General features: G+C 33.7%; 3 protein-coding genes across 9 annotated transcripts; 1 reads left to right on the top strand and 2 right to left on the bottom strand.

Annotated features, from left to right (window-relative positions):
- Positions 1-478: 478 nt before the first annotated feature.
- On the bottom strand, positions 479-26188 carry LOC145968046 (endocuticle structural glycoprotein SgAbd-8). 5 transcript variants are annotated; one of them, XM_083093253.1, is made up of 4 exons: positions 25680-26188; positions 3071-3436; positions 2479-2678; positions 479-2070 (listed from the first exon to the last, which is right to left on the bottom strand). In XM_083093253.1, the coding sequence occupies exon 4, from the start codon at positions 2067-2069 to the stop codon at positions 1671-1673; it is 399 nt and encodes a 132-aa protein (XP_082949379.1). In that variant the 5' UTR covers position 2070; positions 2479-2678; positions 3071-3436; positions 25680-26188; the 3' UTR covers positions 479-1670. The 5 variants fall into 5 exon arrangements, with proteins under 5 accessions (XP_082949379.1, XP_082949380.1, XP_082949378.1 ...); XM_083093254.1 differs by having other exon boundaries at positions 2516-2678; XM_083093252.1 differs by having other exon boundaries at positions 959-2110; positions 2516-2678; positions 25680-26187.
- Cpr14 (cuticular protein 14) lies at positions 5007-14058 on the bottom strand. The gene is given in 5 exon segments (XM_083093248.1): positions 5007-5417; positions 7003-7277; positions 8061-8194; positions 13880-13900; positions 13903-14058. Coding segments are annotated over 5 exon segments (576 nt in total). The 5' UTR covers positions 14044-14058; the 3' UTR covers positions 5007-5412.
- Positions 19199-25325, top strand: LOC145968099 (dTTP/UTP pyrophosphatase). Of its 3 annotated transcripts, none has more exons than XM_083093347.1 (5): positions 19199-19337; positions 24342-24437; positions 24573-24814; positions 24877-25023; positions 25098-25325. In XM_083093347.1, the coding sequence occupies exons 2-5, from the start codon at positions 24348-24350 to the stop codon at positions 25234-25236; spliced, it is 618 nt and encodes a 205-aa protein (XP_082949473.1). In that variant the 5' UTR covers positions 19199-19337; positions 24342-24347; the 3' UTR covers positions 25237-25325. The 3 variants fall into 3 exon arrangements, with proteins under 3 accessions (XP_082949473.1, XP_082949472.1, XP_082949470.1); XM_083093346.1 differs by lacking the exon at positions 19199-19337 and adding an exon at positions 24148-24259; XM_083093344.1 differs by lacking the exon at positions 19199-19337 and having other exon boundaries at positions 24162-24437.
- Positions 26189-26340: the final 152 nt, after the last annotated feature.

Here is a 26340-nt window from a genome sequence, read left to right as displayed (position 1 = left end):
TTTGTTTACACGCACATTCATTTTGATGATTATAATTCAGACAAAAAATGGGGATATTAAAAAGGAAAAAAATAAAATAAATCAAAAGAAATGAATGAAAAAATAAACAGCAAAAAGATGCGGAAAAGATTGATTTCGCTCATTTAATTGAAATAAATATATAAAAACACTGATTATTGTATAATTATTATAATATAGTGTGTAACATTATAATATAAGTAAGTAAATTATATCTTTTATTAATATAAACTTTAGATAGAAAAGAGAGAGGAATTCTATTATTATATATATATCCTATTATTATATATACAATATTTTAATAATTTATACATTTTTATCATTTATATAATATTGTATTTTTAATTTTTAATTATTTTGTTATTCACTCATTTATTTTTGTATTTTAATATGAAATTATTGTACCAATATATATATATATATATATATATATATATATATATATATATGTGTGTGTGTGTGTGTGTGTGTGTGTGTAAACTTAATAAAACTGTTTCTTTCTACATTTCACTCGTAGTTTAATTGCTTAAGCTACCGCTATATTTGTATATCTGGTTTCGAAAAAGCGGTGTAGTTGATAATACGACAGCAAGAAACTCTCACTATCACTCACTTACATAACGATTTGTCTTTCTCCTTCACCGCAATGACCATTTCTGACCCAAATTTTTCTATTAACACAGTCATGTGTCCACACCTAACATGATGAGTTTGCTATTCTCACGTCAGATAGTCTCTCACAAAATGCTCTCGCAAATAAGATAGATGAAGAATACAGCTTATGTCGCGAAAGAGTAAATATCGATCCTCTCGATTACTTAACGATCAGAAAAGTGCCTCTATCGTCGAGAGAGATAGCAATATATTTTCGAATACATTAGGAAATATTTTTTTTTACATTAAAAATTACATTAAAAATAAATAATAAAAAATTTATAAAATATTTTTTAATGTAGCTATTCTCGAATATATTCAAAATGTCTAATGGATAAATTTATATTTATAAACTTGTACAAATTTATACATTATTAGTTCTAAAGTCCTTAGTTTATAAGATGTTTTAATCTCTCTTTTTCTCTTAAATCAATAACTTTCTCTCTCTCTCCCTCTCTTTCTCTCTCTCTCTCTCTCTTTCTCTTTCTCTTCTCTGTCTTCCATTCTTGTATATTCTATTCTGTGCGGTAAGCCAATAGATAGAATCATTTAAATTATAGGCAAACAAGATAATTATGATATTAAAGCAAACATATGCAATGTATGTATGTGTGTGTGTATGAGACAACGTCATATTTTGCAATGTTATAATTAATAACATAATTACTTCTTAATAATCTGGTAATATATATTAAACAAGCTGTTATCAGTTTCAATAATTTTATAACTGAGTTTATCCCTCTAACGAAACGTATCAATATCATATTTATCCCAGTTTATCACAATTATTCCAATTAATCGTACACAGCACGCGTGATTATTTCATCAAACACAGTGAATATACTCATAAGGAATCTACAATTAAATGACACGTTTATTCTCTCAGCATATAGGATTTTTATACAAACTTTTTTAATTTTTACATATGATGTTAAGCTAAACATGTACAACTGAACCGTGATCGTTCAACGTTATTTGTAGCAAAGGCTCATCAGCGATTACACTCTGTTTCTGTCCTCCTTAGAAGGGTGAGCGGCTATCCAGTCAAGAGCACGCTGGATGAGAGGCGGAATTTCCGGCGGGGGTGGCGGGGTCGGTAGATGCGCCCCTTGGAAAGTGGCGCCGTTCTCGTCTGCCACCCAGCCGAGATTAATCTTCTGTCCGTCAGGCGCGGTCCACGACACTGAGCCGTGCACCTCCTCAGCCTCTTTGTCCTTCTGGCCAAGGTTCTTTTGTACGCCCCGCTCCTCGAAGGTTATCCCGTTGGCGCTCTCCCATTTCGTGAAGAAGCTACCGTCCGGGCTGATGTCCTGCTCCTGCTTGATGATGGCTATCGGCTCATTCGCTGCCGATATTATTGCCGCCAGGCTCAGCAGGATAATTACGTGCGGATTCATCCTGAGCGGGACCGGAGATTAGGGACTCGTCTAACGCTTGACTGCCGATCACACATCGTATATATCGTTCATTTATAATCTTGTTAAGAAAACTCCCACTGCTACAATACTCGAGTTATATCACTTTCCAAACAAGCAGTTTATATAAAAGTATAATCAAAAAATGCAATATTAAAAGTGAAGAACTAAAAAATTGAAAACTTGTAATTTATAAAGTTTTTGATAACTTGTAGTTTTACTCGCACTTTTATCTAGCAGATATAATTTTCTCTTGTAAAAGCTATAATTATATATAATATGAGCAAGAAATATGTTTCAAATAATTTGGGAATTTATTAAATTTTCTCGGATATGAAAATTATTATATATATATGATACATATGACAATTATATGATTACGATAACGTACTTCGTGATTCAATTGGCAGACGACTTTAAGTTCTTACTTCGACTGTGCTTCGTTTTCCAGATATTACGTACGGTACTACTGACGGGCGTTTATCTATTGCATTCCCCTTTTATAGACCAAGGTATGCTGTACTATCGTCGGCGTATTGCTTCAAATGCCACTCGATGATACCGGTTCGAACTTTATTATAGACTGAAGCGCTATAAAAGGAATGTTTTCTTTTACTTTTATACCACTATTCGGAATACGTATCGACAATTTTAAATTTCTGCCTACGCTTTCGACACATACGTGCAGACGCATACAAATACACTATCTCGTTATCATCAATATTTATCGTAACGAGTATATCGATTATTTTTTATATAAAATTTACAAGAAAAGAAATTACAAGTGCAATATAGCGAAATCTTGTATATGATTAAAGTGTAAAATTCATTTGAAATCTTTTAATCCGCAAACCATTATAAAAGCAAATGAAAAATTCAGCAACATTACATGTTGTTCGTGCACATTTCTATAATACAAAGAGACAGATGGAGTTCAAGTATATGTTGCAAATACATGTAATGGTTTAACCTTTGAAACGCACTTTGTGTATTCACTCGTTTTTCCTCGGGATTCCTTTCGCGATCAATGTGCATTGCACTCAGGTGATTTTTTATTATTAACGCCGACAGCTGCGACGTATACGATGGGTCGTTGGAACATTTATATTCATTCGAGTCCTTTTGTGGCAATTTTCATGTACGTCCAGCTTTTTGTAGCTTCTCTCATTTATAGTCTTTTATTAAACCGTTAATTACTCGATATCGTTATTGACATTTTTCAAATATATTTTGTTTGCATTTGTTTTAATGTTGAATTTTCTTACATATTCGTAATGAAATCATTAAGTGTTATCCTTGCAAATATTAAAATTGGCTCTCTCCCACAATTCTCCGTCATCTTTTAGATACTTAGAAAGAAATGCAAAAATTGCGATTAAAACTAAATTAATTATAAAATTTATGTTTGCGGATTCAAAAAAGACAATTGTGAAAATTGTTTAAACTATACAAAGATTGAGGATATCAAATTAAAAACCTAGATATATATTAAATACCTATTTAAATATTAAACATATATAATGAAATGAGTTCATTAAAATGATTTAATTAAAATATCGTTTAATTAAAATATCGCGCAGTTTCTTCGTAATGAGCGAAATAATTCATCCGATATTAAAAGATATAAAAAGTATTATATTTATAATATTTCACATATATACAAAAAGTCTATTTCTAACAGATGAACTTTTGCGTAAAATTTTATCATTTCTGTATCAATTTTATTATGGCATTTAAATCTTTAAATACGCGCCATGCATTCAGTTCAATTGAGACAAAGAACATATTGGCTTGGCAAAAGCGATCGATACAGTTATTTATTAGCGAACGGTATAAGTAAATATCATTGCGTGAATATCATTGTTACATAGAATTGTTATGTTTATTAGACATTTCATTTTAGTGAGTCCTCTAGTCACGTAATGCAGTTTCATTATTGACTATCGAATCTTGTCAGTTGCCGTAAATGCATTTGATACTCGGCAAAATATGCACGCACGCATGCAGAAATCACATAACATTTCGTAAAAGGATGTGTCATTGAAATAGTAGCCGGAGATTTTCCGCGACATTCTGCGTAATATAATAGTATGGCCATGCGAGTCATCAATTTTTTATTTGGCTTATTATTAAAACGGATCTGTTGTCAGATACACCTAGATTTTTGCTCCCGTTAAAAGATGCAACATTCATTCTCCGAGAGGATGAATAAATTAAAAATGTAAGCGAAGCAATAAATTGTATAATAACGAGAAACCAAAGATGTATTCGCAGTTTTTAATCTTTTAATGAGGCATGAAAAGGAAACATTTTTAGTAGCATAAACGCGCAACGTTGGCAAAAGTGATATTCTCGCAATTATTTAGCATTTGCTGTATTTATGTCATGTTTTGCATTTACGATCAATGCACATATAAAGTGAGAACGCTTCTCCTCCGCTTTCTTCTCATTAAAATTATTCGTGTATATGCAAGTGTGAAAGCTCGATAATCTAAATAACAGAGTCGGAAAATGAATTCCAGTTGCAACGCGCGAGAAAAGTAAATAATTCTCGTGAAAAATAAAAATCTACATGAAAAGTATTCGCCAAAACATTTTAAGAACTACTTGTACTACTAACATTCCTTCTAGCTTCTTATGATCTTTATTTCTACAAAATCTATAACAATATAATAACATCTAACAAAAAATAATAAGTACAATTTTAATATAAGATAAAATTTATATATACTTTTTATTGCGATTTATTAAATGTAAAAAATAAGTATACCAAAGAAATAAAGTTTGCTTAAGTTGCATTTATTATTCATACAATTTATAGAACATGGCATTGCGTACACGCTATCGTTAATTTCTAACAGAGGAAGAAGATCGGGGATGGAAAGGATAAAGCTATCGAGATACAACAAGATTCCCAACTTGGGCAAAACGCTTTTATTTATATACAAAAATCACAAGTTAAGTATACGTATATACTATTAACGACCGACGCGCGTAAACGATTCGTACGCGCGTGTCGTTCTCGTTTCTTGCGTGCGGAGGCGGTGCGCGTGCATCTCGGCACGGCATCGTTCCTCCCTGGTGAAACTGCTGAACAGTGCGCTTTATTTTCCATCTATACAAAAGTAAGATAAAGAATCATCTCGGGAGTATATTGCTTATTATATACCGGTGTCTCATGCCTTGTCTTCGTGTTACGTTGTATCCTCTAGATTAATATACCACACTATATTTATTTTTATGTTTGCGTCGAAAGCTCGGGGTCGGTTCTATCCATGGCAAGCTGGCTCGGAATCAGGTCACGTTTGAAGTAAAGTTGGGCTGATTAACCTGCAACACAAGGTAAACCGGAAGCATGAGGATGGTGTCTAAAATATTTAACGGAGACAGGTTACAGAGTCATAGTATGTACGTTAACAAAGTTACACATAAGTAGAAAGACACTTTATTGTTCATATATATATATATATATATATATGCGTGGACAATAGAAAGCGAAAGAGTATAGTATATAGTCGAAATATATAAAATTAATTTTTAAAATATTAAAAGATATATATAAAATATATATAAATGGAAAATGTGCATATAATAATAAGAAACTTGAAATGTGACATATCAAGTAATGGAGAAATATATTTAGATCCATTTTAAAGTTATAGGATCGGCGATTTCGGAACAATCTATGGGAAACTGCACTATGGCCATTCGCGATTACGCTTCCGCATCGTAACTTTTGATGCGTTCGTTTCGCTAGAATTCGTTCCGCGCCTCGAACGATGGTGAATCTGAACAGGGCTATTATCGGCGAAATATGGAGCCTTTTCCAGCGCGTATCTCCAGTAACCAGATTCTACTCCGTAAAAGTGATTAACGTACGCCGAAATTGTTTTCGTTCCTCGTGCACGGTCGCCACAAAGATATTTTCGGTTCACCGACGCGCCCGGATTCGACGGGCCAATTTCAATTTCGAGTTCAGAACTAAAGTGAATTACGATGCCACGAGCGAGTCTCGTGAGCTACTGTCGAGTCGCGATTGAGTAAACTGATTTACTCCGGTTTGTCGGAAACACAGAGGACGAGGCGTACGCTTAACGTACGGGAAAATTTAAATGGCTGCTTGATCAAAACGGGTCAAACGATCGGGATTGTCCGGCGTAAATCAATTTCGCGGCGGGACTTTTATCACCGGTTTATTTTACCCAAAAGTCGCGTGTGTCTTCTATTCTGCGGTAATTTGATTGTCGTTTTTCGTACGCGAGAAATCGCGTGCGGTCAAATTTCAACCGACGACGAAGAAGAAAAATTGCGTGATTTAATCGTTAACTCTGGACAGAGGCGCTTCTTCCAATTATGAAATTAATTAAACCTCCGGTTGTGGAACACAAAGAAACTTCATTTCTACCACGCAGCGCCACGTAGTCACACGAGTGATATCCCTCGGGGTAGAAATACCGTTTCAAACGCCCCCTTTTGAAGTCCCACGTTTGATTATTAATCTTCCCTAATTGTATTCTCAGGCTCGCAATAATTCTCGTATACCTACTTCATGCGATTGTTTCACAACATATATTATTTCGTATTTTCGCCATCAATTTAAAATTTTTTTGTTTTTCTTTTTACATTATGTAATTTTATTGAACGCAAATTTTGTTGAAAACTCTATTGATTCATTTATTTATGGAATGTTAAATCTTTATTAAATGTTAATTAATTAATAATTCTAATTAAACGTTGAAATATTAAAATGTTTACATCCGCGATTCATGCATCATTGAAATGTGGCCGATAATAATCTTTAATATCTTTATCAATATGTCGATCGCCGCGAAATAATTCGAAAATGATACAAGAAAATTTAAGAAAATTCAAAAGTCTTCATTATTTAATTACTATGACGAAACACCGGTCTCACCTCTTGGTGGTGGTCTCTGACCGCCATCGTCCTCTTCGGGATGAGCGGCATTCCATTCGAGCGCCCTTTGGATTTCCGGAGGGATGGGCGGCGCCGTCGGGATATGGGAGCCTTGCACTTGGAAACCGTTCTCGTCCGCTACCCACGTGATACTGACCTGTTGGCCATCAGGCGCTACATACGCATCCTGGCCCTGCGAGACGACCGGCGTCTCATTGTCCACTTGTTTCGGCTGGCCCGTTTCCTGATGACTGATCCCGTTGCTCGTCTCGAAACTAACGATGATGAAAATTAATGTAACAATATCCAATTGCATGTTCGAATCGTAAAATATTATTAATTTCGATTATATCCAGGAGAGAATTTACCTCTTTAAATTATCATATTTTACATTCTAAGTATTAAACTTATGAAACACGATTTAATAGCTTAATCATATCGATAGTTAGAAAGAAATTATTCTATTGTTATCAAGTTAACGATCGGGCGAAAAATATATTCGTAATTCACATAAGAATAAAACGTAAATTCGAGAAGCGTCACGCGCTCACAGATGGTTCCTGAACAGTACACGAAGAAGACAATAGAAACAGTCGAGGAGGAGAAAAGTCCTCGGCACAGTAGCAACTGCTCCCACTCGCGCATAACAATGGAGTTATGCAGAAGGCAGATCATTTGTGGGCGACAATTGGCAGCTGTGCTAGCAAACCGGTGTCATCAGGTACCTGATATATGCAGGCATCTGACAATCTTCCTTGTATCTATTGTCTTCCTAACGTACGATCCGTAGGCGAAAAAGGATACGAATGTCCGCGTGGGTCGCGCGGAATATTTACAGAGGATTTTCGCCAAGTCATTGATTTGCTAATGAATTAATTTGCGAAATTTATCGATGATAACATGATTATTTGACCGATGAAGAAAAGAGAAATCTCGATGAAATATTTTTGACATTATCCATGTTTGTCTTATATTAAATTAAATGATGTTCCTTTAATTGATTGTCGGTTATTAAAATTATTTAGAAATACATATAAAGTTTTAGCGGCACAACTTACTTGTTAACGTAATTGCCATCGAAGCCGACTTCGAGCTGCTGAGACGTAATTACCGCATCCTTGTCCGCGCCACCCTGCCCTCTTTGTGGTGCGCTCAATGTGCCTGTCGTACAAAGTACGACCGCCAACAACACCTGTCAATAATTATCTTAAGTCAGTTACTTGGATCTTGTTGAATAAATTATTAGATAATAATATTGTCTATTAAGAGGAAAGGAGGAGTATCCTCCTGTTCAAAATAATATTTTTGTCAACGAATATATACATATATATGAGCGCAAGAAAATGGCGCTTCGTTGAAAGTCATAGTTGGAACTTGTGGAATTCGAACTCATCGCGCTTTGTAAGCGTGGAAAATTCGCTGTTGCCTCACGTCGCGTTATAGTCGCGCGCGTAATGTCGCTTTAATGTCTCAATGCCGGCGGGCCGTAAATGCGCGAGCGCGTGGTTTTATTGTCGCGTCGAATGAGTAATTTTCACGATCCCATAATAACGATGCATCACAGTGGAATTTTCGCACAAAAAATGACGAAACAAGAAGAAAAAAAGAGCCGCTACGATGTAATTATATTAATCGCATTCAACGAATTGTTGAACAATCGATGGATTAAACTGCAAATCCCTTTGAAAATCAATACGAATTTCAACGATGACGGTGATTCATTTCGAAATCATCGCAAAATTGGTAATCGGGCGTACTTTCAAATTCGTGTGTATCGCGAGAATAGACGGGAAGATTTCGCGATGTGTCAATCTCTTTGATGCTGTATCAGCAAAATCTTTCGTTCAAATATTTATAAAAGTCGTGAAAGTATAGGTTGACGAGTGAAGTCGATTGTACATGTCTATTTGTATATATTATATATATATGTATATGTATATACATACGGGGCACGATTGCAAAGGGCAACTGAGGATGATAATGCTTAGAAACTGCAAGGCGCAGTTACGTCAATTGCAAATGACATTATGAAATACAGCATGTAATGACAAAACGAAAGTGGTGCCGAGCAACGCGCCCGTTTTTCTGTACGAACACGAAGTGAACGTGTAATTTCATTCACGAACTTCAATCTAACCGACAACCAGAATCACATCGTGTCAGAAATGTCAACCGATCTTAATTAGTTACTCATCTTACTGCTGCATTATTTTAAAAATTAAAATTTAAAGTATATTATAATCATGCATATACACTAATATAAAAAAAATAAAAAAAAGATCATTTTAAAAGAATAGAATTAAAATTGATAAGTACCAGCATACTAATAAATGTTATAATTGTTACATATAAGTGTTACATGTAATTGTAATTTAAAATTTTTCTTTATCCAATTCTTTATATTTTAATTTTAATTGCTTCTTATATATAAATTCGCAAAATAATACATTAAACTTTTTACACGAAATAATAATGATAAAATTGGCTTGTAATAATATTATGACCGACAAATTATTTTCAAGCTCATTATATAAAAGATATCGTTTCTATCCATATAAAGCGGATATTCGCGAATTTTAAGCCCTCACAATTAATTCCAATTAATAATAGTTGGCGTACTCTCTCTCTCTCTTCTTCTCTTTCTATGTGAATTTCAACTCAGTTAAATTTTTAAATTCCAATTCAATGCATATGACTGCCATACAATGAAATGTGCATCGGAGGATCGTTATTGATTTTCCAGTAATCGAGTAACGAGCGATTAAAGAGCCACATCGATAAAGCCTGTAGATTAACGAAGCTGTCATGTGTAATTTACAACAATCTATGATTTTCATGCGATATCGTTCACACTTTAATCCTACCAAACAGAAGAAAAAATTATCAAATTTGTCACCCCAATTCTTACAAAATATATTATCTAAAGATTTTTATTCAAATCTGAAATCATAATTATCTCAAAATTTTTGCTTTTCTCCAAAAAAAAAATAAAAATCTGTAAATCTTTTAAGAAAATATAATTAAAACTGCTATAAAAGTTAATTAAAAAAAACTTTTAATCCCCTTTTCATTTCGCGAATAAGGAAGCCGATGCTTTGAAGGTGCACACGAACGAGTCTTCTTTTACCAGAAATTTTCGTCGAGAAAAATACTTATGGGAACATGTTTCTATATCGGAGATGGGCTCTCCCGTTAGCCGGTCAACCGGAGATTGCTAATTACCTCTCGATACGTGTAATTTTGAGGGAGGTAGAAGGTCGGCGTCGTTAATGATCGTTACGACGCATTTCGAGGCATCGCGAGACTTCTCGATGCAAGATCTTTTCTCTTTCTTTGCGGTTGCAAGCGTCTCAAGATTATTTCACACCTCGCGTTCGCGTAATTGTCTCGGCGAACGAATCTAAAATCCTAATTGACCGACAAATCCGTTATTAAGCCATCGGGAAAAATGACACAAAATTAGAAAATCACATCGTCATTGCAAAGAGCGAGACGTGGAGAGGATTATCATGTAATAGCATCGTGTAGATGCGGTTCTATGTAACGAGTAATACATGACGAATTATGAAAAAGAAAGAGACGTTTCTAGCGTCTAAGGTCGCAGGATCATGCAGGAAACTCTCCTTTGAGGCGCACGTGTCTGATATTGGATTTCTCTCCAGCTGATTTTAACATATCGGCAAGATTGTATAATAGTTCTCAATATATAACGTTGTTTATCGGATGCAAACATCGTAGTTGCGTATATTGTATATATGATGATGTGAGTTTAAGACGATAATTGAGTTTAGCCAAAGATTTTCTATTATAAACGACTATAAATAAGACCGTTTACATTGTTTTCGTCGACAGAAAAAAAAACGAGACTCGAATTTCCTTGCGTGCAAAGTCTGGAAGTATTCCTTAAATTTTGTTCGAAAACCGAAGACTACTAACGGCATTGGAGTTTCGTGTTTGCTTCTAGGTAGGAGATTGTTAATAATGTTGATCTTTGTAGCAAGCTTGATTACGGTAACTACGGTAATCAAGTTCGCGTTTCGTAAGTCTGAGATGCTGCAATTTGAAAACAATCTCGCGGAGGAGCCGATCGTGCTAAAGGACGGTAATAAAATATGATTAGAGGGATATAAGATAGCAATCTTTTCCTTTTTCTAGCGTCGCTTTCATTGAAGATTACCGGGAAACCGATACACCTTGCGCTCGACGAGCTGACATTGAGGATTCCAATTTCAATGACATTCTATGTCGAGCTGGAATACGGATACGCGCTTCCGTTGTGTATCAAACGCCGATTTGCCTTGAGAATGTGCGCGTTTATGCATGCATATGAGTGTTCGTGTTAAAAAATCTCAAAATATTTTTGCATTAAAAATTGTTTGCATTAAAATATGTTTGAAAACTTCTCTACGAGTAAAATCGTAAAATCATTCCGTAACATGTAGCAAACATAAAATATGCATAATATACATTTGAAATTTGCATTTTAATATGTAAATATGATGTAAATAGAATTTATCAATAATGTGGCTCTCTGGTTATTTTTGTACAAATTTTGTAACATTCTAAAATAATCATAATTAACAGAATAATTAATCATACGGATAACGCAGTTATATCGTCTCATTTTCTTAATGAAACGAATCATCAGAAATAATGCGTGCACGTATCGATGAGCGTTTTACGAAAATGCATGTGTAATTATTATTTGTAAAGAAGTGAAAAGTCGTCAAAAGTACAACTTTAATACAACTTCCGTCGAGTGTCCCATTTATTACGACAATTATATTCGCAATTCTAATTTATTCGGTATGTATGCCATATATCACGCATTCCGGGTGCGTAACTTGCGTTACGCATTATGAATGATACTCGAAATGACTGTTAAAATTATTATTACCGATAATATAATGTTACGGAGCAACCCTCAAGGAACAAAAACGCGATATTAGAGTCATTTTAGCATAAAATAGAATCATTAGAAGCGACACGGACTCTCGAATTAGACGGTGAGGAAGCGCGACGCCATTACAAAAGAGTGAAGAAACTAGGGTAAAAGACAAACTGACGTGCGATAAATAACATAAAAGTATAATAAAATATCGCGATAATAAAATCATCGCGACACAAATAAATATATTTTTCTTTACCGTTTTTTATTAAGAAAAAAAGATTTTTATAAAATGTATATTTTACTTAAAATTTAAGTGTTGTGTATGCAAAATTACGAGCCCTGACATGTATTATCCCATTAGCGGCTAAATCTGGCTGTCTGACTCCAATCTTATGATTTATGCATCGCGTGTAGCACCCAGAATCAGACAGCCAGATTTAGGTGAGAATAAGATCTATTGAACGAACACAAGTTTTCATGAAACGTATTTGTACTCTTATACAATTCTTGAGATATAAATGTTAACATTGAATATCAAAGCTTCTAGCTTTTGACGCAAATTGTCTTATTCTCAAAACTAGAGGATAACACATTTTTATACAAGATTTTATGCAAAATTTTATGCAAAAAAGACGCGCGCGTTTCTGATATGTAACTTATAAAATGCATTTATTCGATTTGCAAAACGCATTTTCGAATGCCGAATATCGTGATATTTCAAAGCTTTAAAGAATTTTTTCTCCGGTTTCGTGCGCATGATATGATGCATACGTATGCGATAGGCATGTCGCTCTCGTGATAGCGAGCAGCTAACAGCTATGCGTATTTCATATTTACTAATATACGGAAAGCGTGCCGGAAAAATTGCCGAAGTCGCACAAAGTTTATCGGTTCATTTCCGCGAACGGCTTCTCGTGAAAAATTCTGCTGATATCGGACGCCCGCGCCAGAGAAGAGGATCCCGAATGGCGTTTGAATTTATTCTCCGAGCGGACGAGTAAATGCAAGCACGAAAATATTTTTCTTATAATAACTCGCTGAAAAAGCGATCTAACGTTCCTTCCATTATCGATAAGCTGGCTCTCTGTTCGTATTCAATGCGAGTACGAAATCTATGCGAGCTATAACATTGATCGTTCGATGCGCAATAATTTTTTCCCTTAAATTATGGATTTGATGGACTATGAACTGTCCAATTTGTACTGTCATATTTGTTTGTAAAATAATAAAAGAAGATAATTATAAAACTTGGAGAAAGTTATCTATAGAAATATTTCAATTTTTCAACATCTTTTTGACTCTTTATGTCTCATCGAAGCCGACATCAAACTAATGACGATAAAAATACTTTTTTCATGTTTATAATATATAATTTTTTAGTATTTATTTTCTTTTATTATTTTACAATGAATATATAAATGCGCCGTTTGCAGTTCAATTTTTTTGGACTCGGATGATAAAATACGTGCAATATTTTCTTTAAGTCTGAGTAATTAGTAATTGATAGCTTATCGCGGCAGACTTAGTTCTATTGCAACACGATCCTCTTGGCTCGACAGTTAATTATACAAGTGCATAACGTCAAAGACGATGCAATGTGAAACTTGCGCAACTTGAACGTCTCACCGTAATGTCATCCCGTATCGCCGGCGACAAATCGCGCGTGAAGTTCGAAGGCTGTTGGTCCGACTCTAGACTTAAACTAATCTCGTGACAGCAAAACGTCTTCTCGCCTGAGGGACCTGACATTCGTTGTTACCTAACGCAAACGCGATTCCGCGTATGATGAATGACTCGAAATTTCCGAGACCCAATTCTCTCTAGTTTCCTAGTTTCTACGACGTACCATCGCAAGGCGAAAGAGGACCCGCGCGGACATAACGATATCCGACAGCTCGCGGGAAAACGATGCGATCCTGACGGGACGAGATTCAACAGCGAACAACCGCGCCTGACGAGTGTGCTATGCGCGCGTGTTGTACCTACCTTAATAGTATACATAATCTCTCTGTCACACACGGGTGTCCGACGATCAGAAGAGTCTTCTTGCTTGAGATGCAGATGGGTTGGTGATACTTGTGCTTCTTCGTCAGATGCTTCGGCTCTTTATATACACGACGGTGCCAACGTGGTGCAGTGAAAGGGGTCATCCCTGCCCTCTCTTCACAATACACTTCTTCTTCTGGCCAGTGCATCTTCGGAAAAATGCCTGGAATGAATCAGGAGTCGAGACACCGTTCTTTTTTTTCACTCACTCACTCACGTCGGTTCTCTCCCTCCCCCCTCCACGTGTCGGAGCACGTGAACGGTGGAGATTGATTCCGGTACGTTCCTCGCGATCGGACATCCGGTCCACATACTTCACGAGAAGGGAGACATAAAATAGGGTGAGGATCTCCCGCCTCATGAAATACAAATATTCTTTTTATTAAAAATTAACTGGATGTTAAAAGAGAAAGAGATGTCATTATCAATAGAAACAATATAGAGACAAATATTTCTTGACATATATTTTAAAGATATGTTAATATTCCTCATTATTTAAATTTGTCAATTTTCTTATTAATGAGAAAAATAAGAAAAATTTTATTCTTAATTTCAGCTATATATAAAAAATATATGTATAAAACTTCCTAAACTATATATATATAATACATTAATTTAATAACATTAAAATAAACATTAAAATACATTTTAAAATACATTAATTTAATAACATTAAAATAAACATTAAAATACATTTAAAAATACATTAATTTGCAAAATTGCAAAATCTGCGATAAAATTCAATGCCTTCGGGGTTCCTTTCTATTTTTTTTCTTGAAAAACGATTAATATTGAAATCTATTATAATTTATTTATATACAAATTCTTTTTTAAGAGATTAGTCAGGATTTTGAAATCATTTTTTCCTCGACGAAAATATCAAGCGATTAAATAAAATTGCAACACACTCTACATGTTGAAAATTCTTAGCTATTCTCGATACATCCATTATTAGCGAATAGATCAATATTATTTTATTCGATTCGAGACGAGCGATATGGAAATCTGTCGCGTTGATTCGCGACGCGACAGATACGATCGCGATTCTACGAAATGGAGCAAAGTGCATTGAGCTCGAGCATCGGATGCGTGTCTAGGGATGCAATGTCTAGGTCGATTACGGTTGCATCGGCATGGCGTCGCAGCGATTTCCTCACACCATTCATAACATCGCGACACGTAGCCCGATAGCCCATTAGAGTAATGCATGTATGCGGGAAACCTATACTTTATGCGCTGGTGTCAAGTCGCTGATAAGCCGCTTGTTGAATTTAACCTAAGGATAATCCTAAACATGATCCGCGCATGTGTGTGTATATTTCAGCGATCGCGACATTTTACGTCTATTTGTATATTTAATACATGTTTGATAACATAATTGATGTAACATTGCATGTTATCTACAATATTTTTATTTGCATTCTTTCTATTTTCCTCTCACATTTTCGTCATCTGTACAAATTCTCTTCTCGTATACATCTTTATGCCTTATTACATCATATGTTAAAGTTTTATTATTTTACTCAATTTGCATATTTTTTTGGTTTGTTTAAATATTAATTACATGATGATTGTATGTTTATTGAATGCTTTTAGGGACAGACATTTATATTTATATTTTATATTTATTATCATGTATCTCTTTCTTGCGTAATTTTCTTTCACGATTAAGTTTTGGATCTCGCATTTATGATATCATAATTATGTTGAAAGATTATTGCAATAACAACTCGCCGTTTTGAGAAACCGCAGAAATTAAAAAATTATTACGCAGTACCGCACGTCGCGCTTCAACTCGCGCGCGTGTCAATATTCCTGGAAATCGAAATTCTCGTAACTTTGTTGAACGAATCTAATGTTTGCGTATAAAATATTTCCCGTTTCTTTCTGTAATGTGACGGCGTCCACATTGATCCGCGTATTGACCTTTGCGATCGCTACCGGCTACTTTCGACTTTTACAACTATCGCCAGATCATAAATCTGCGAATAGATTACTAAGAGAAGCGTAATGAAAAACACGACAAACCGTAAAGAGACGTGAATAATTTATTACAAAATTCCCCGAAATCGACTAATTGTGTCATTTTATAGCGTTGTTATCATCAATCTTGTGTCATTTACATATGCTGAATTGAAAACATTCCAGGAATTGTTTGGCCTCAAAAATATTTGTACGCATATAAATCAGATTTTAAATTGTATAACAATTTTCCCTGTTTTTCCACATAAATGTAAATATATTTACAAGTTAAATTTGCTAATTTGTTTTTTTTTTAATTGTTTAAATTAAGCTTCATGTATTATACATGTACCCCCCATGTTGTAAATTAGAATTCAAGAACTATTTAGCAATCTATTTCTCAATTCGAACATAGAGAGATGACTGACTTCGAAATCGTTCATTCAACTCTGACATTTGCTCCATCGGCGCTCCAAAAAAGGTCAAGTGATTTACAATTTTCGTGAATCGCCGGCAGTTTTATTCGTCTCGTTTTTACCACACCGGTGCACGCCAAGTCCTTGAAATGAATTACGCCGACCGTTACGCGACGCGGTCCTCGAGATCTCCGACTCGCATCTCGTGTCGAGTCGCATCCTGCAATTGCGAACGAGGGTGCTCGTTCGGTTCTCGGGCGTATAACCTGCCCGACTTTTACCGCTCGTAATTAGACGTTCGTTACGTTGCTCATACGGGAACCTTTCGCCTCCACGAGAATTCGCCGAGCGGGATTTCGCGCTCTCGCTTTTGACATTTTCCTAATTTATCACTGTTGACGCGAGAGAGAAACGCGCGTGTTAGCCGATCGTCTCGCGACTGCTTGCGTGTCACTTGGTCCTTCGGGTCAACCTGGTTTTTTTTTCTGGTAGAGACGTAACAATTCAACGGACGGAGAAACGTGACGGAAAAACGAGGTTTAATTTTTGAAAGTGGCCACGAAAGAACTATGGCTCTCGTGAAAATGTAATTGAACAAAAGTTTCTTATTCTATCCGGAAAAATGTTATATTTCCGGTTAACTGTTATATTTCAACGCTTACCAAAATTAAATTATATTAGAATTTTTTTCTTTCTCTGTCCCTCTTTTTTTTCTTTCTCCGTCTAATTACTGAGAAACGTCGCTAATTCTCCTTTCAAATTTTAAAGATTGCAATTATTATCAATTTCAAAATACTATATAATTGCGGCTGGATTTTCGCTGGAAGAAATGCAACGTTACATGCAAACGTTATCAGTCGGATGCCGAGCGGCATCGTCGGTTTCGTGCATACACGTAAGAGGCGGATAACAACAGATACGCCCGCAGATATTGTGTGGCGCATCAAAGCAACCTTAGCAACCGCGTGCTTTGCGTAATTTCCAGTCATTCATAGCCGTGAGGCCCAATAAACACCTTCGCTAGCCAAGCTTCGGTATACACGTCTTATCAATTTCCGTAATCTCGCATGAATAATCACGCGCATGGAATAATTTCTTTTTGCGCCTCACCCAGAGACCGATAGGCTACTGATCGTTCACCGCTCGTTTCGCGAGTGAAACACGAAAAGAGGGTGTCAATCAAGATACTTGCACAACGCGACATTCCCCCCTGCCCCAGGCGAATTATAATTCTTCTATTAATTTCTTGTGTCGAATATACGCAACCTTTCTCGCGAGCCTCCACGGCCATACAGCGACATTTACATCATGTCATTCATGACGCGATGATACCATAGAATGCACACGATTCTTTGGAAGGTGATTTGTCCTCGAATGGATCGGACTGAAAGGATTTACCCTTAAGGCGCGCGCGACGATTCTTCCCGCTTCATTCGTATCAGTTCATTCGATAACGATAGCTTTTTCGATGATCTGGTCCATGAAAAAGATAGAAATATCATAAGCAGAAAAGAATGGCTTATATCGTAAGATGAAGCGAATATAAGACCTTTAAAATTAAAAAATCAATAGACATACGCTTTTTCATCTTCGATCAATTATAGTACATAATATAACCTTTTTAGAACGATTAGAAGAAGATTAATCAGAATTGACTTAGAAATTTCGTTGAATTTTTATTAGCAGACGATACGAGTAAACGAATAAAATAATTATCTTTTAGTCTTAATCGGTTTCATCCCATCGACATACTTCAATCTTGCAGACGCGCTGGGAATGTGGACGATTGAGACATAAATCCCGTTGAAAAATTCTAATTAAGATTGCGCTTGGCTATTTAAATCGTCGAGCATTCCTATTCCATCGGGAACACCGATAGAAAAACAGAAAATAAATTGAAATCACCCAAAGGAACGGTGTACGCGAATGTGATCTTTTGCTGTTGGTTATTTAATAAGTCTGCAAGCACACGAATCGTGCAAGCGAGCAGAGTGCACCGATCCTCCAAAACGAATATTCAGTACTCGCTCGCGTCACGTTTCTTATATATATATATATATATATATATATATATATATATATATATATATATATATATGATGTTGAACAAAAACCTAAAACGCATCATGAATTAATAAGCAATCGCTTGTGCAATAATAACAGATGAGTCATTTTCGCAGATGATGAAATCGGAGATGGCATTTATCTAACTTATTTATTTATCCATAAAATATCTATCAATACATATTTATTTGCTTAAGTGTATTTACTTCTCAAATAATTTTTTATACGTGTAATTTCATAGATGCCAAATATATCATTTTATTTACATTAATTATATAATAATTAATGTAAATAAAATGATATATATTTTCTTTGGCTAATAGATGCATGTATGATGCTCTACATTCTTTTCTAAACTTTTGATAATTTTATATTTTTAAAAGTATAGATCTGTACATCTCTCATTTAGCTTTCTATTTCCATTTTTGACCTTTTACTTCCTTTATATTTCCATGTTTTATCTTTCCTATAAAAATTCATTGAGACATAAATTCCTAAGAAGTGAAAGAAGTCAAGTAATATTTTTCACAAAGTGAATTTATGAAAGATAAAATTATCTAATAGCTATTGTGATTTGTATTTAAATAAAGTAGGAAAAAAACTATAATATACATATATATGCAAATTCACAGTAATATATTTAAATAAAGAAAATAAAAAAATGAGATGCAGAGAGAGGATTGTTAGAAAACTTTGACAAGAATGTCGGCGGGGGAAAAGGAAAGGCGTTTCTCTCGTAGGAGAAGAGATGCGCCTCGGCGTGATGCATAATCCAATGTAAAAACGTGCAGCTGTGGCGCGACCGTTGAAACATTTCAGGCCGACTCTAGAGGAGACTATCGGCACGACGTTAAAGTCACAATTTGCATTCCGATGGGTGGTAGCCTCGTTGTCTTCCATAGAATGGTTGGAGACTATACGCATACACGACCAGAAGAGTCAGCTGAGATGATCACGTAAGTCGCGCGTGTGCTTATCAGAGATGTAAGTACGTATCGCATGTATGTACACGAGTACCCGTGTATGCAAGATTAAGTTAACGAAGTAATTATGCCAACCGCGATCTCGTCATCGGCCTAGGAAAATCGAAATTAATTGTATGCATGAAGAAAGTGTGCCATATTCCAATTAAAAAATCAATATTCATGTCAAGATTTGATATACAGCGCGTTCTTTATATTTTTTTAACAAAAATTTATGTCTAAAAGTATTATTTTATTTTAAAATTGATAATAAATATAGATATCTTGATCAATTTGAAGTTAAGCTTCAAGATAAAAAAGAGAATGCATAATCTTGCAATGAGCTTCAAATAGTAATACATGCTAAATAATAAACGTCAATGTCAATTGACTTTATTATGATGAGCAAATGTCCCTCGCAGATAAAAAAATCGATATGAAAATATTATCCACGAGCACAGTAGATGAAAAGATTCTCGCGCGAGAATGCGAGTTTATAAGCAGGAAGTCTGTCTTTTTAAATTACTGGCTATGCAATGTCGCGTCAGACAATAAAACGATAATGACAATTGAATTAATTAAATAAAGGTATCTACGCGCGAGATGTGCCATGAATGCTCACTTCCTAGTTCGATGATGGAAAGACGTCGATACCGGATTGCATTATTAATAATCGCGTGAATAGACTGTCACACTTTATTGCAACGCTGCAATGCGGATGTTCCTGTTGTTTAATCATGACAATCATTAGAAAAAGAAAGAGTTTTACAATAAACTTTTTTTATAACAAGTTTGTAATATATAGTAATATATAACGTGTATAGTATAACAAAATGGAGATGCGATATATAATAATAGAAAATATATGAAGTCCACGTAATCATCATAAAAGTTTAAACGATATATAATGATTTAGATAAATAACGGTTTTTAATAGATAAAATCCATTTTATTTGTGCCTATTTTTATATTCTAGAAAAACGATTAGTAATCAATAAGTATGCGTTTAATAATATCCCCTGTAAATTTAGTTTTACGAGGCAAACGACGAAACCCTTCGGCGTATCTGTCAATCCCAGATCGAGTATCCGCGTTTCATCGCGCGAAGACGATCGATGAGCAACAATTCGGGATCGGGTTCCGATCATAAGATACGTCCCTGATAATCGTGTGCAGGCGTTTTACATGTAATACAAAACCGCAAAGGCACACTCCGCAGGCGTGACGCGTAGCGGGCCCCATAGAGGCCACGTTACATGCCACGATGTCATAATGCCCGCGTCCTTTGGAGCCGCTTCTCGCGCGCGAGTTGCGCAATTGCATTTAATAACGTCAGCTCCAGCGCGATTGCCGTGCACGACGCGGCTCTTATGACACTTTAACGGATTTTCACGACAAAACGTGTCGAATAAATTCAACTGCGAATTTGCACGAAAACACGCGTGCGCGCACACGTGTTGCAAAATTTCGGATTAAGCTGCAAGGACAATGAGATTTTCTCTTCCCGTATCTTTTGCGATTATTTATGATTTATATTTTCCTCCGACAGTTTTACAGGGGTAATCGTAGATGAGACGACATCGAACGACGTTTGCAATCGGCGAATCCTGTTCGAATGTCTAATATCGTTGTGTAACATTCGAGAGTAATATGGAAAATTTATATTAGTTTTGATTACTAAAGTTATTTTTATGACACGGCTCACTTTTCACCTCGCGCGTAAAATTGCCATTATATTAGCTAGTCGATTAATTTTATCTGCTTAGGCAGTCATACTTGTCGAGCATGTGTAGATCCTGCCATAATTATACCTAGTTATAATTTAAATATCAATTCATATAATATTATAATTATGTTTAATGTTGAATTTCTAAATTTATATGTAGAACATCGATGAAATGGAATCATCTTACAAAAAAAGAAGATAGTTCTTAATATCTTGATATTTGGTATTAAGAAAAATTTTAATTCATGATATTTATTATTTATTGCTTCTATTAGAAATTATTAAAATTACATAAGATTAATAACATAAGAAGATTAATAACATGAGAAGCAATTTGAGTAGAGTGAACTGTAATTCGATTAATCATACGATGATGTATCAGTGACGTTCAAAGAAAGATTTACATTTAAGCATGATTGCGCGTGCATTTTGCTGAGTTATCATAAACCATCTCGTCCCAGATTATTCGATTTATTTAATCGCTTGAATATTTGTTAAATCCCTCGAGTTACCCTGGTGACGTAATCGATGATATTCTGTGTATCGTACACCTGCCGCGAAGGGGTTGAACCGAAATGGATTTCACGTGGAATATGAGTATCCTGTTAAGATAATAAACAAGCGTGTAAAACCACACTTTATGTGCGCGAGACGACTTGATCGAAAAGCGAGAAAAGATACGACCGCATGTAAAATCTTTTTAATAACTGGTTTGTAATATCCTGCTTACGGCAGCTCCGGCGTTAATATCTGTGCACTTTGCCAAGCGAATCATGTATTTTATTTTCCTCCTTTCTAACACCTGCAATTTGATTCGTGGCACACTCATTTATTGTATATCTGCCGTAATTAGTTTAATTTTGTCCAAATGTCTAATTAATTAAGCAGTGGCTATTTAAAATGATTCATATAGAAAATACATGCAAAGAGGCAAATGATATAGAACAAATAACCTTAACTCTTGAAATAACTAAATATAATTTTTCAAATATATAAATAAATATTTTAAAAATAAGAAAGTTATTTATTTTATTTTTCAAGATATCTTTTATCGAGATAAATGCATTTTATATCTCGCAGTATTAATTCTGGTAAATAGATAAAAATATATCAGAAGATAAATTTTAACGTGTGTATTTTTGTTTAATAAAAAATTTTTATGAAAATTATTCAACAGCTACGGAAAAAAAATTGTAAACATCATAGTTCCGTATGTTTGCATTATCCTTCAGTTTAACGATTGTAATTTCAAACATTTTTATCCTTGTATTTATCACATACAAACACACAATCGTAACTTAATTTACATACAGCAATATGTCGATATAAAAAAATTAATAATTAGCAACAAGCTTATGCTTATAAATTATATGATAGTCATCGTGCGTCAATCATTATTTTCAGAGATTTTAGATATGTTCTAGCAACTCATTATATAAACGCAATTATTACAGATCAAACTACACAAACGCGCGATTGAAAGCAATGAAGCGATATTTCATTTTCACTCGACTTCAAGTAGTAATTATCTAATAAATAATACCGACAGAATGTTCACACGTGCTCATTAGTAAACTTGACCCTGCAGTTACTACCTGCATTTGCGTTTAAATTAAAGCGATTAATTATTTATGGAAATTATTTATCAGAGACAAACGTGTGTTTGTTAATTTTCAGCTGAATCAATAATTGCAAATATATAATTGTATGTTATGTAATTGACGTATATTTATTTTAGTATAAAGCAAACTTCGGACAACGATAAAATATATTAAATCTGATGAAATTTAGACATTGTAATGCAATGCTATCCTAATAAAAAAATTAACAGAATTTCATAATCATTTAAGAATCTTCTAACATAATAATTTAATTACATAAAAGATGGAACAGAGAGTTATTACTTATATTTAAAAATATTCTATTGTATTCTGTAATATAATACATATACAGATATGTGACCACAAATTAATAGAGCTACTAAAATATTCAAATGTCCATAAAACCGTTCATTTATTTAAAAAAATAATTAATATCGAAAATAAATTCAGAATTGCAAAGATTTTTTAAGAATTCTTTTTCTTTATAGAAATAATTTAAATTACGTACTGATTAATTAAGGACACACGAGATCGCACAAGTGACACGTAAAAAATGCCGCTAAATCTTTGTTCAGCTGGAAGGCTGAGCGGCGGTAAAGATGGGTCAACCTTTCGCCTTGCGATTATGTAAGGCCTCGGTCTGACTGACCTTTAGGTTCGTTCATGGCATGCGGCATTTACGTAATTTACCGATTACGATGTATTAGAGTCTTGTGCGCCTAGAGAACAGTTCTCCTTCTAACGCTAATATATTTTTGAATGCGCGCTATATTACATATAATGGACCAGAATATGTTTACATGACTTACGATCAATGCATCGAAAATCTTGTGAATTTAATCGACACAATAATCTCATATTTTCAATAATAACTTTCAAGTGTCGATTTTCCTCGAAGAAAGGAATAAATAATAAAAGATGATTTTTAGAGAATGATAACATTTAAAATATTGTATAATAATATATTAGTAAAATATTGTATAATAATATATTTGTAAAAATTTATATTATATAATTTATATTATAAATATATTATAAATATTATAATATATTATAATATTTTAATATTGTAATATTATATAATATTATATTATTATAATATTATATTATATTATATTATTTATATTATAAATATATTATTATATATTTTTCGTATATTTTTATGTAATAAATTAAACAAGTATTATGTATATGTATATAATTATTTAAATGTTATTTAAATTTTAATTATATCTATAATCAATTTATTATAAAATTTTACATTTTTACAATATCTATATATTTACATACTTATAATCAACTATTTTCAACAATTTTCCATGGATTTCTAATCAATGCAAAATTTATAAAAATTAAAATCAAAAAGTTCTAAAATATTCTGTATAAAATTATATAGCACGTTTGATAATGAAATAAAAAAAAAACGTTATTGAAATAAGTATATTCCTTTCTTCGTCTACAGCGTCCTCTGAAGTGATAGTTGATATTATCGACATGTAAAACAGCTGACATTAATCTGCATTTATCGACGGATGCGACGTACCGTTTGTTTATGAATGTATTTTACGCATCATGTGAAACGTGATTAGGTAATTCATAACCAAGCAATCAATAACCAAGCAAGTTTCATTGATAACAAATATCAATAATAATTACTAAATGTTCGTACAGAGAAAAATGTTAGAGTCGACTATTCACGCGCTAGGAAATGGCAGAGTAATCTTAGCTAGTGGATCTCCAAGACGACGTGATATAATGAAACAATTGGTAAACAATCATTAAATCATATAAAAAATTTTACAAGTATTGTACAAATATAAGTAAATAAAATAAAAGTCATCTTGTGCAAAGATTGTTCAAACAAGTGTGATTGAGAGAATTAATACAAATAATATTTATCAGCGTATAACTGCAGAAATAGTACCATCCTTGTACGATGAAAATCTTGACAAAACCAAATATACCAATCATGGAGAATATGTTCAGGACATAGCCAAATATAAAGTACTCGAGGTATATGAGCGTTTAAAAGCAGATTCAGTACCTCCATCATTAATAATAGGAGCAGATACAATGGTGACAATGGGTGATGTTATTTATGGAAAACCACACAATGAAACAGAAGCTTTTCAAATGTTGTCAAGGTAACAACTTGCGTCAAACTGTGTCATCAAATAGCATATGATAATTAAGTGTTCTTGTTTAGTCTAGCGAATAAAGAACATGTTGTTTATACTGGTGTATGTTTGAAAACGCCTAAAGTTGAACTCAAGTTTTATGAATCTGCGAAAGTAAAATTTGGAGATGTGTCCGAAAGACAAATAAGAGAATATATAAAAACAGGTGATCCTATGTAAGTTATAATCTCATTAGTCTTATTAATATTATATCGCACAACTTTACTATCTAAGTAGAATATTATTTTAGGGATAAAGCAGGAGGATATGGTCTTCAAGGTATAGGAGGCTGTTTGATCGAGAAAATAGAAGGTGATTATTATACTATAACAGGTTTGCCACTGTATGCATTGTCTAAATATTTGAATCAAATATTTTCTAATAGTTAATAAAAATATTGTATTGAGCTTGTTAGTACCTGCAATGCAAACATTGTACCTCTATCTCTATGTCTCTAATAAATTTTATTATTTTACACTAACAACTTTGTAACTTTACGAATTTATATATTTAATTGTCCTTCCCTCCTCCTCCTATTTGTATATTTAACAGTCTTTTATAACAATCATATTTAAATTGGCATGTTAATATTGACATTGCGTACTATTAAAAATACAAAATAAATCACTCATCAAGATGTAAAATTATTTAACATTATATTTTCATTAATAATAACTTTGTGCAATTTATATCAAAATGTATAAAAATTTCTATATAAAAAAAAAAGAATATATTTTTAATATTACATACACTTATTTATGTATAGGCAATATATATATATATGTATAATTTCAATAATAAAATTCTTTAATATAATTTTATTAATACTTACGAACTATGAATAATACTTGGAGCTACAGCCGCGTGGAATTCATTTATCAAACGCTCACAGTTTCAATACTTTTCTCGACATTTCTGGCATATCGCACTATATAGATGATATTTTTTCTCGGCAATTTTTTAATACATTTAATTTAAAGTCAACCATGCCAAGTTTGCTTAACAGAATTATTATATATTTGCACTATCAAACCGATATATTATATCCGAACATAATACGACAGTTGTCTGATACTTTTTTCGACACTCTCGATACCACACATTTATTTAAATATTTGTTTTCGATGATTTAAAATCGTAACTCGCGGACATGATAAAACAAATAATTATGATCGTAATATAATTACACACTATTATTATATAATATGTATAATTATAACTGTAGCACTAATCACAATGATAAGAAGCTCTTGTTCTTCCAACACGATGTTAAATTTAATTTACACTACGTCCACAACCGCACACGATGCACTAAACTTCTTCATTTTCGATTTTTAAGATGGCGAGTTTATACTGCGCTAGTCAAATGACTATCACGACGTGTATTATATGCATTTATGTCTTATTTTCAACATATTAACACTGTGTTTATATCCAAATAATATATATAGTATAATAATATCATATATAATAGTTTATAAACATATGTTTAT

This window comes from Camponotus vicinus, unplaced genomic scaffold (genome assembly GCF_025532165.1).
Source record: "Camponotus vicinus isolate PSW18456_S1 unplaced genomic scaffold, iyCamVici1.0 SCAF_3, whole genome shotgun sequence".
In the NCBI taxonomy this organism is placed as follows: domain Eukaryota; kingdom Metazoa; phylum Arthropoda; class Insecta; order Hymenoptera; family Formicidae; genus Camponotus; species Camponotus vicinus.
This window is presented reverse-complemented; position numbering and strand designations above follow the sequence as displayed.

Bases quoted from the DNA above. Each gene is read 5' to 3' on its own strand.
- LOC145968046 (XM_083093253.1), bottom strand. From the start codon at position 2,069: ATGAATCCGCACGTAATTATCCTGCTGAGCCTGGCGGCAATAATATCG.
- LOC145968099 (XM_083093344.1), top strand. From the start codon at position 24,330: ATGTTCGTACAGAGAAAAATGTTAGAGTCGACTATTCACGCGCTAGGA. The intron at 24,438-24,572 runs GTAAACAATCAT...AATATTTATCAG, and splicing joins GTGATATAATGAAACAATTG to CGTATAACTGCAGAAATAGT. The intron at 24,815-24,876 runs GTAACAACTTGC...GTTCTTGTTTAG, and splicing joins GCTTTTCAAATGTTGTCAAG to TCTAGCGAATAAAGAACATG.